The sequence below is a fragment of the Tachypleus tridentatus genome, chromosome 5 (assembly GCF_004210375.1).
Source record: "Tachypleus tridentatus isolate NWPU-2018 chromosome 5, ASM421037v1, whole genome shotgun sequence".
NCBI lineage: Eukaryota > Metazoa > Arthropoda > Merostomata > Xiphosura > Limulidae > Tachypleus > Tachypleus tridentatus.
Window position 1 is genome coordinate 22,491,229 of NC_134829.1, and position 12,118 is coordinate 22,503,346.

Sequence of the window (12,118 nt, forward strand, 5' to 3'; positions counted from 1 at the left end):
GGCATGGCCTAAGCGTGTTAAGGCGTGCGATTCGTAATCTGAGGGTCGCGGGTTCGCATCCCGGTCGCGCCAAACATGCTCGCCCTTTCAACCATAGGGGCGTTATAATGTTACGGTCAATTCCACTATTCGTGGGTAAAAGAGTAGCCCAAGAGTTGGCGGTGGGTGGTGATGACTAGTTGTCTTCTCTCTAGTCGTACACTGCTAAATTAGGGACAGATAGCCCTCAAGTAGCTTTGTGCGAAATTCAAAAACAAACTTTATAAGTTTTTTTAATTGAATTATCAAGGATTTTGCTGTGAATTACTCATATAAGTTGTTACTCATTAGAATGTAATTTATCGTAAAATGATACTATATGCAAACCTCGTGATACTTCTTTATAGTAATTCAAGTACGAAAATTTAAAGAACTTATAAGTTAAAGTACAGAAGATCTAGAACAATACGTAAACCACACCATATTTGCAATATCTAGTGCCGACGAGGCATTTCATCCAATACCAGTGCTCATCGGACCAGCTGAGATGCAACATAAACTCGTATTTATTTCAATAAACAGGTCTGTACTTAGAATTTTTTATTTAATGATATATACTGTTTTTGATATATATATATACATATATATGACGGTTTTTGCATACTAAGCAAAAATCACAAATTTTGCAATATAAATAACAAAATTGATATAAAACGATAACCTGTAACTTTCTAAATATTTCACGATGAGAATGAAAATTACAAAGGCTTTTTGCATGTTTTGCTCTTGTGCAGATCTGAAAATACCATCGTTATTCAATTAGTCCGATAAGTTAGTGTTTTATGAAGTTTTACCTTAAAACGATTGACTTTATTAAGATGAATACACGTACATTGTGACAGGTTGCTCAAATACTCTTCTGCATCAGTTATTTTTTAACAACACGTAATTTTACATCGTGTTTAATTTAAGTTACGTTCAGTGTTCAAATAATAATTCACGTGACTCTGTATGTAAAACACCAGTACATCTGATATACTAATACATAATATTAACCATTAAAAAATCAGATGTAGGAAAGGTGAAAGTTCGTCCGTTTCAAAATGATAAAACTTTATATATTTAAAAGTAACTGTAGAAATAAATATTCCAAGACTGGTTTTTTTATCTCGTGAGAAAGGAAAGCTACATCTTTAATCATTAATTTTTGCCTATCTATTAAAACCGATGGCATTGCTATATAATACTAATTTTAGTTTTCAAGTTATTCAGTGCAGATTCTAGAGTTTATTTTCAATATCAAAGGCTCCGACTACTTCGCCCGTATAGTTTCAAAATATAATATGTATAATTCTTGAAATAAACACAACACAGCGCTGGATTATCCTAACAATCTTTATCCTGAAAAGAAATATAAAAAATAATGTCAAACAAAGTTGCAAGTGCACTTTGGGGGAGTCTGTAAAATTTACATCGACGATTGAAAAAATCTTATTCGATGTGAGCGAAACTATTAGAAACTTTGATTTATATCAAACAAAGTAATGATTTCATCTTCTGTAGACGACAATGTTTACGTACAAGTGAACTGATAAATTAAACTGTTTTGTTATTATCTACAAATTGCTTTGTTTAGTGGGACACGAATATGATCTATGATAATTTTTAATCTAAACTGTTTTATTATTTGTCATCGTTAACGCCCAGCCTCTATACCTACATCTCATCATTGTGTTGGTGAGATATATTTGACAACCTTTTGTTAGTTTCAGTACAAAGTTGCACAATAGGCTATGTGCGCTGTGCCCACTAAGGGATCGGTGTCCGAATGTTTTGAACTTATGCATATTAAGCCTTCAAACTAACTTCTCAGCCACTAGGGTGGGCTCTCGTTTAAAAGCAATTATATAAAAAAGGGTCAATTTGTGTTATAAATGCAGATAAACACGTCTACAGAAATATACATAAATTTCTTAGTAGCTATTATACAAATTTTAACTCGCGGTTCGGAATAACAACAATAATAATAAACAGTTCTTGTCAACTCACTCAAAACTTTGTACACGAACAGTAAAGAAATTCAATCTTGAGGCAAATGTCAAATTACGATAAAATTTTAATAAATAAGATACTGATTGCTTTATATTTAGAAGAGAATAAATAATGTTGACAAACGTGCTATTTAGACAAATGGACACCATAATGTAAGGCCCGGCATGCTTAGGTGGTTAAGGCACTCGACTCGTAATCAGAAGGTCGCAGTTCAAATTCCCGTCACACTAAACATGCTCGTCCTTTCAGTCGTAGTAGCATTATAATGTACGGTCAATCCCACTGTTCGCTGGTAAAAGAGTAGCCCAAGAGTTGGCTATATCTTTAGTCGTTTTTTTCTGCAGACTTAAAAAACAAGAATAATTAGAATAATAATATGAATTTTGAATTTTTTATAAAACTAGAAAATAAACTTTTTTCTTTTATCACTATTTTAGCAGTCTTAGCCACTGAAATAAATGTTCTTGAGTTTGCTTCAATAACAAATTTGTTTTTAAGATGGTTTTTGCCAGTGCGTTCTATTATAATTTTTGTAAAATTCCTGGGTGATCCCTATTATGAACCATTATCGTGGTTCCTGATAAATTTTAAATAATATTCTTAAATAAGAATATTTAATGTACAAAGTTTAATAGATACAGATAAAAACACAAATGTAGCTCTCTATCATTTTCAGAAATGGTGCAACAGTATTATTTCATATTATCTAACAATGCTTTCACGCACGCATGTAGGGTAGGGGTTTTGCCCGAACCGAAAATTTTTGTGACGTACAAAAAATGCTTATATAATTATAGCACAAGTAGTTGTGACATTTAACGTCTTTTACATAGTGTACGTTCTTCTGATGAAGCATTTGCATGTTTTGGCCAGAAATATTCGCATGCAATGACTTCTGTTGACATTTTGTAATAAGAAGCCGAAGACAGTTTTATAGGCTTGATACTTTATAATACGTGTTTATGATTTGCTGGCGGTAAATGTCAACAGTAAAGAAATAGCAATAATGTCCATATGTTTAAAATAATGTATCAAAACAAGTCAAATGTTCTTCACACTTTGGTTATCACCGTTGTATCCAGAGTTTTAAATAAATGCCACTTGTTTGTCAAAGTCCACACCGACTAGTTCAAATACTTTATAACACAACTGACAAATGTTTTTATGTTACATAAGCTCCTTGCCATACTGCCACTATGTTCACGTTAATATGAACGTTTGGCATCTTCCATATACTGGTTGAATAATTACTTGAAGTGTACACAAACCTAAGAAAGACTAGCTTTAAATACATGCTCTAATATTTACATTCTTTAATACTAGCTCTAACTTTAACACATAAACATTATGACATGATTAACAACAGGGAAACTGTAAGTTATTTATGAAAGAGGGCCCTAGAGAATTGGAGCACACTAACATGTCATTTCAATATGCATACACGTACGTATGTGATAGCCAATCTTGAAATAGTTAATATACTATTGTTGAATAAAGTTGTTTAGATTAGTAATATCGCAATTAATAATTACTCTGCGTGTAAATTGTACAATACTTTACTATAATAAAACATACATATTTATGTTAATTCAAGTGTAATTCCACATGCAATATTAAAACAGAATGTTGAGTTGTTGACTTTTCATTGGATGTTTGCAGATTTTATGTGAGCAGCCCTGCAATTATTTAAGCTATATTCATGCAAAATTGCTTCCAGATTTAATCTCATTGCGCTATTTTTTTTACAAATTTGCTGAAGGGGGACATGTCCCCAGAAACTTATAGCATTCGCATGTTGATTGTGCTTTGCACAATATGTGTTGGCTTTCGATTTCACAGATTAGAACTCCTTTCAAGCATTCTGTGTACGGGCTTGGTTCGAGTTCTGGTTTTTCCTTGGTGAATGAGAACCAAACGTAAGACGGCTGCTTAGAGTAACAGTAAAAAGAAACAGAAAACCTATTATTTTCTTTAACTTGTCATATGAAATATCACATAGTAGTCTTTAAAGTTCTTACTAATGGTTTACTGTTACATAGAGTTAATTGGCCTGTAAATTAAACGTTTTGTGCCTAAAATAGTACAAAAGGTAGAATGTTCTATATAAAGTGTAACTAAACGAATAATGTAATTTGTTGTATATTAAGTGATAAATTCCTCCTCATCCGAAACACAAAGTGTCAGAAAGTCCTTTATTTTGTATGAAAAGTTTATGACAACAACTATAATTGATACCCTAGTTCATAAAAACATTATCTGTTCTGTATCAAATATTTGTTTATTAATATTAAAGAAAACATTCGTTCAAGTAGTATGAACAGCAAATTACCACAATTAGAAAAATCTGTAGAAAAAGTTAACCTGAAGAAACAAACAAAGAAAGATTCATATGGCAATGTTGTAAATTTTCGTTTTTAAAACTCAACGGCGTTAATTAAATATTATATTTATCCGATTTCTAACGTTGCTTTAAAAAATTAAAACTTCTCAGGCGTTGTGGAGGTATGATTTGTTTTTAATAACAGAAAACTATTCCCAATTTTAAAAACTATCAGCGCAATTTAATTTCCATGAAACATAGAAAGGCGTGTCTCGTTTTAAAGTTTTAATATTTGTCCAACAGAGGGCAGGAGATATTTTTACAGGTCTTAATTTGTACGACTTAGTGATATATCACGCGGTCCCTGGACTTTAAAACAAATCAATGTTTTCTATAAAACAGGTAAACAGCAATGAAAAATAGTTCCACAATCCAGCTAAACACATTAATACAATGTGTAAACTTAATGTGACCCAAAACCACCAGAAAAGTGAGCAAGCGCAGTACACGTAACACAAAGCTGAAAAATGAAATAATATTTGTTAAATATTCGAGTACTGGTGGTATTCTGAGTCTTAGAACTGCTCCAAGTGTTATGGCACAAACAATATTACAATGAAGATAACAAATATACAATTATTAAACAATAAAACGTTATACATTTATACATTGTGTTGTTACCATAAGTTACGGTATTCAAATTTAACTGTAAAAACATAAAATACAAATTTCTGTGTATCTGTCCGTTATCTAGCTATTCTTAGATCGTTGGGCCAATCTGAACCAAACGATATTGGATGACAGTTTCGAACAAGAGACATGCTAATGGGTAGTTCACAATTTTATTGTTTTTGTTATTGAGCATTTATTTTCTGTGACGTAAATTAACGTTAACTACATTTATAGGTGGCGCTACGTCCTTCACTAAAAATAAGTTTTCAAAAACGAAACATACACACAATGTTGGGGGGAAGAAGAGTACATAGATATCTTAGTTATCTCAGGAAGACCGCTAGCACTCTGTATAGATAAATGCAATAAAATAAAAATGGCCTACACTATTGTAACAATAGATAAACTCAGCTGAAGTTTTTATTCCAACAACTCCGAAAAAGGCTGATATGAAGAGCCATTTTTTCAGTTACACCCAATTCCTACTTTGACCCGTGACTTTAGAACTTCATTCTAAAAGATAACTCTTGGTCAGTTAATTAATCGTTGTGGAAAGAGACATTAAGAGCTATTCGTTAAACGCGGGTAACAGAAAGTACACCTACTGCCAATACGTCTCCTGCTACCTCTTCCTATAAAGCTATCCTGATCATCGTACAGTGTATAACATGTTTTAGATACACACGTATTGAGTTGTTAAAGCTTATACAAAACTTTTGACAAGGTAATAATGAATACTGTAATGGTATGTTATGTTATAAATACATTGTGTGAAAGTTAGGATTTTGGTGTTATTCATCATAACATTCACTACATAAATTCATAACCTGGACAAAGCTTTTTATACGTAAAATTGTTTAAACTGTATTTTAAAACTGTAACTCAGACAAACAAAAGCAACTATTAAAACAGAAAACTGCGAAAAACAATAAAAACGTGCGTCAAGTCGCTCAAGTGGAATTGTTACAGTGCCAAGTATGTCACTCTCATTATGATATATACACAAGTCTCTATTTAAATGATACTCTGTTAAGTAGCAGTAAGTTTTCAGACTTACCATGCTAAAATCTTAGGTTTAATTCCATGGCGTGGACAGAAATCAGATAGCCCATTGTGTTGTTAAACGCAAAACTCACTGGCAGCATTATGCAGTATAATAATAAATGTATAGAATTTACTGTATATCAAAAAGTCTAACCTTAGAAATACATATTTTGAATCATGCAGACATATCGAAAGAGATACTTATTAATATGCAACACTCATACTGCATATTAGAGCAATTATTTGTTTATCTACCAACTGTTACTATAGTTTTGGATCTAACAAATTTATGAATACGTTAAATTATAAAAATAACTTAGTTTAATCGTCTTTATAAGTTGTATGTATCATAATTATTTTATCCTTATTATCTTCTGTCTATACACATACACGTGTATCGAAAAACATTTTTCAGTAAAATTTAATATTTAAATAACTTCTCATAGGTGTCTCTATTCATCAACGTCCCAAAAAATATTTGATTATATTATTTCACAGATTTCATTCCTTTTCGCCAAAGGTTAAATAAGAGTCATAATTCATCGGCATATTCTTCTGTAAACTGCAGTTAAGCCAATTCAGTGCTCATCAGCACAGCTTCAGACAGCAAACCAAAGAAATACAGTCAGTTCTCTGATAATGGTGATGTGTTTATAACATTCATAGGAGTTTTGAGTTCTTTTTAACTCCCGATATAGTAACTTAGGCCAGTTTTGGGTCAAATTCTTTATTCGATATTATACATCGGAGCAACTGCTTAATAATTATTTTATATACTTCTTTTACTCAAATATGTACTCCAATGGGACGCCGGTGGGTCTATGGATTACAACTCTATAATCCGCATTTATAATCCACACGGTGGGAAGAGCAAGTCACTGAATGTGGCTTTGTTCTAAAATAAACGAACAAAATTCACCAAACGTAGAATAAAAGAAAATGTAGCGTGTGATGTTATGGTCAACTAAAAATAACTTTAAAATACTGTAATAAATATTGGATTGTCTGTAAATTGTTAATGTCACGTCTCGTACTTGATATTCTATTATTGTTTATTTGTTTTGTGAATTTCACGCAAAGCTACACGAGGGCTATCTGCGCTAGCCGTCACTAAGTTAGCAGTGTAAGACAAAGGGGAGGTCAGCTAGTCATTACCACCCCCCAACTTTTGTATTACTCTTTTGCTAACGAATAGTGGGATTGACCGTTACATTATAACGCCCCCACGGCTAAAAAGATGAGCATGTTTAGTGCTACGGGGATTTGATCCTGCGATCCTCGGATTACGAGTCGAACGTCTTAACCCACCTGGCCATGCCGGGCCAAAGAGTACCACTCTATTAGTCTTAAAACAAGACATATAGCAGCATGCTATGTTTAAGTGCAACTCCTTAAGTCTGTCCAATACGAAAACAATAATTATATATATATACACACATATAACTTTTTTATTGCTTTAGGAGAAACAAGAACGATTAAAAACACACAATTTTCGGGTATGTGCCTCATAGAAAATGTCTATATATTTAATAATAATTCACCTCAAGACACCTCTTGAGTCCGCACTAGGAGTAATTTTTCCGATTATAATCTTTTTAAAAGAAAAACTCACTTAGATAGTGTCAGGTGATATTTTGATCCAACGTTTATATGACATTGTTTTACGTTACGATGGATTTTACCTGTAGTTCCCTATTTGGTTGGTGCCTCGTGCGTTAGTGCTGCCCTTGGAAAAATACTTGCCGAAAACAAAAAGAAACTAGTGTGCCCCGAGAGCTCGTTTCTTCATACACCTTCATAATTAAAGTAAGAATTTAGACTTATGTTGGCGTTAAGATATGATCAAAATAAGAGGAAATACATATGCGAAATTAATGTTTCTCTCTCATATACTTAAAACATCCCGACCCGTCACCTTTCTGTTACAAGTGTTTTCTTATAGCAAAGCCACATCAGGCTATCTACTGAGCCCACCGAGGGGAATTGAATCCCTGATTTTAGCGTTGTAAATCCGTAGACATACTGCTGTACTAGCGGGAGGCGTTCTGTTATAAAGTCAAATAACTTATTATTATAACTTCCCGAGACTTACAAATATTATTAAAATCGCTTTGTTTGTTTTGTTAAGCACAAAGTTACCCTACACAAAGGTTTCTAGCAGCATATGTCCACAGATGTCTCACCGTGCCATTTCGGGCTTTTTAAATGGCCACAGAATTGCAAATGTGATAATTAGAAATTTAATCATGTTTGTCGTTCCATAACTACTAAGTGACATTGATTTAATTGTGGCACTCCAGTGGCACAGCACTGTGTCTGTGGAAACACGTCATGGGCAGAGCAGAGACTGCCCATTGTCTAGCTTTGCGCTTAACAAGAAACAACATATTTATTTGGGCATGATTAAGTTGTTTATAAAAAGTTGTATGTAGTTCTTATGCATGTAGTAGTTAGACCATCATTGTAAACCAAATGTGAGAAGGTCTTAAGCTTGCACTAATCTTCTACTTAAACAAATACAACATTATTTAACAGCTTTATACTTGTTTGACCAATGTTCTGTATCATAATCTCTTGTATTGAGGACGTATTCACTTCAAGAGTGTGCAGAGACTTATTAGGAGTTTGGAGTTTATTTTTCTTGAATATGTTTAATAAGAATGGCCGTTGATATAAGTAATATATGGATTATGGGATACCGTACCCTGGTTTGTCTTAAACATGATACATTTCGGTATCTGATTCTGGATCATATTTTCATCTTCCTCTTAACGTGGAAATTCTGTTCTATCTCCAATCAACCAGATGCAGTCTTCACTACCGAATATTGAACCCGGCCAGTTAAATTAATACTTGTTTGTTCTATGAATAAAGAACATTTTTTATTTGGACACGTGTGCTTCCTTTTTTATCTGAGTTTCAATTATTTTCTGTATGAATTTTTTAAGCTTGCGTTTTTTGGAAACAAAATAATCTACCAGTGCCATACAAGTATGTGTATCATCTCACATTTGACTGCACCAGTTACATTTCACTTTTCAACAGTTACTTTGTGACAACAGCAGCTAAGTTTCTAAAACATGGAAGTGCCTATCAATAGCCCCACACTTGTACAGCGGTATGTCTCCGGATTTACAACGCTAAAATCAGGGGTTCGATTCCCCTCGGTGGGCTGAGCAGATAGCCCGATGTGGCTTTGCTATAAGAAAAATACACACACACGCCTAGTAATAAATTTTAATAATTAAAGTCCTTATAAGATTCAACATATTATTGACTGTGTTGTTTATTGGATGTGTTACAGCATAGAGTTTATATTAAATGTTCCAAAACTTAACAATCAGTTTATTTTCATACTTCGGGCTCTACTTTTATAGAGTACATTTTTTAGTTTAAACTTCATCTCGCGTAAAATGCAACAAAAATTGTCGAAAATACATTTTTTGCGTTACATATCTTCAGTTGCGAAGTATATTATTATAATATTATTATAAGTTATTGCGATGGATTGTTGGACACTTTAATCAAAACACCAATACTCTCACAACATTCCTTTTATTGCACAATAAAAAATGTCATATTTTCTACAAAATGGCAAGAAAAAATGAGGTACTCCCGAACGTGTAATTAATAAGATAAGATATATCTACCACACATAATGTTTTCCGAGGTTATAATGGTGTCCGGAAAGGTTATAGCTGTAGTGACCAAGAGCAGGTAGACCAGAAGTGTAACTGTAACCTAATACAGCGGGAACAGAAGCATAGCCATACCTATACACAGTAGGGGCGTATTTGTAGTTGGCAGGGGCAAGGGCGTAGGCTAGGGTGTGAGCAGCAGGAGAGGTGTAGGTAATAGTAGGGTCGACAACGACAACCTTGGATTTGCTGATGGCAACATCAGCAGGGTCTTTGGCTTCCACTCCTGGCTCGTTAGTCTTTACGTCGGCGTGGAAACCAGTAGCATCGGCGAGGTAGCGGACGGTACGCACACGGCCGTCAGCTTCCTTTAGACCGTAGGAACCAACCTTGTTACCGTAACCATCCCCTGACTCTCTGCGAAAGGTTCCGCCAGCAAGATGGCCTTCGTCGTATCCAAAGTTATAGGTACCCAAGCTCTATTATAATAAAAGAAACAAACAAAAACGTTCTATTTAATTTCTGTTTGTTTTCGCATTATATATATCTATATAACGCCCCTCCTTATTCAATGACTTTCTATAATTACGACACGTATAGCAGTATGTTTTGTTTATAAACTTACGTCTTGACTACGATATTGAACGCTGGCTCCAGTGTTAAAAGTACTTGGACTGTAGAATACTCCGGCCTGAGCAACAGCCAGCAGAGCACATACGATCAGAACCTGATCAGATCGAGAAAGAGAGAAGAACATACACAATTAAACAGTGAATTAGCTCATACATTAAGTACTTCAACAATAATATAAAATACAATATAGGTAATAGTAATAGAAGAAAACAGTGTTAAATTATGAACAATTCGTTATGACTAGAAACCACTTAAAGTAAAAATGTATCTCAGGACGGCTGGTATGAAAACTTTTACTAATAAAACAGAGAACAAAGTTTCGACCTTTTTAGGTCATCTTCACGTAAACAAAGAAAGTTTGCAACTGACCGTTGCCGAGCACGTGTCTTTAGGACGAGAGTGTAATCGGGTACAGGACTATAGTGGGGGTTGTGGTTAGATGTCAGCCAAAACCAAAATTAAACCAATATGAAAGAACACCTTTATACCTATACTAATTAATAACCTAACATTTAAAAGTTATTATTTGAAAAAAAACAAAAAACAGTGACAAATAATAAAGTCAAACTAATAATAATCAAAATTAACGGATTTTCTGCAGAGATATATTCGTGATAACTAACATAAACAAATCTTAGCTATAGGCTCATTGCAATCCTCTATTCTGGTTATATTTTGCTAAAGAAAAGCAATACAACGAATGTGAAAACAAATCCTTGTTAGTATTATAGATGAATAACAGAACTATATTATCAATTTCTGATTATTAGACACGTATACAGAAAGATGAATACCTACCTTCATGATACTTTACTTCAAGGAACACCAAAGACCTAAGCCTGTCTCTAAGCTTCTGAGGTATTGAGTGAAGTTTGAATATTTGAATATAACATTTCAGTATTTATACTTTCTCGTGCCCGAGTTCACATTTCGCACATTTTAAGAGTTTTTCCCACAGATGAGGTCACAGAAATCATTTTGTACATTAAATGGAAGAAAGATCAACACTAAAGTGTCTTCAACAGAGGATACCTTTTGAGGCAACTGTTATAACGTAAAACTACACCCATTCTAACCTTCAAAATAGGAATACACTCAAAATGAATCCGCCTTTTACGATTCGGTTTAATGCCTTCGAGGAAACTGCTCTTAATAAAGGGAGGGAGTGGCTGTGAACTACAGTAACTTTCGTGCTAATTAATACCGTGGTTTCGTTTCACCTTGATCTGCTTTCGATGACACTGAGCTTGTCGTCTGTAGGCACTCTAGTAACTTACCCCTAGTGTCCTGGAAACAAACACCTCAGGGTTGCTTTTAAACTTTCATACTTGTTTTGTTGATATGTTTTTAATACTTAGAACTCTATAGGTTAATAGATGCAGCGTTCCTACTCATTAAAATGAATTAACAATTAAATACGTTTAACTAAAGCTGAGTTACTTCGACTGATGTATGTAAATCTACACTGGTTTGATGGGACTGTAAAGACCGGTTAATTTAACTAATGAAGTTTTATTTACAAGGTGACCAAACATGATCGATAATATTTTTTTATTACTTCTAATGAGTAATATTTATTTAACTATTTTTAATATTTCAGTACATTATATATATGTATATATATATAATGCTATCCTAGAAATTTATTTATATAATGTAACATTATTTTTATAGTATTTATCAACTTAATTGTGTTTCTCCAATTCTGAAGGTCGCTCGACCAATTTTGAAGGTCCCGAATCTTCGTCAAACCAAACAAGCTTGCCCTTTCAGCCGTGGC

At 33.6% G+C, this 12,118-nt stretch overlaps 1 protein-coding gene across 1 annotated transcript; it reads right to left on the reverse strand.

Annotated features, from left to right (window-relative positions):
- Positions 1-9,606: 9,606 nt before the first annotated feature.
- Positions 9,607-11,441, reverse strand: LOC143250695 (cuticle protein 14-like). The gene is made up of 3 exons (XM_076501599.1): positions 11,137-11,441; positions 10,331-10,432; positions 9,607-10,184 (listed from the first exon to the last, which is right to left on the reverse strand). Exons 1-3 carry the CDS (start codon positions 11,140-11,142, stop codon positions 9,714-9,716), a joined length of 579 nt encoding a protein of 192 aa, XP_076357714.1. The 5' UTR covers positions 11,143-11,441; the 3' UTR covers positions 9,607-9,713.
- Between the last annotated feature and the right edge of the window lie 677 nt (positions 11,442-12,118).

What these genes read in the sequence shown, in the direction of transcription:
- LOC143250695 (XM_076501599.1), bottom strand. An exon ending in TTCAATATCGTAGTCAAGAC is followed by an intron (nt 10,185 to 10,330) that starts GTAAGTTTATAA and finishes TTATTATAATAG; the next exon opens with AGCTTGGGTACCTATAACTT.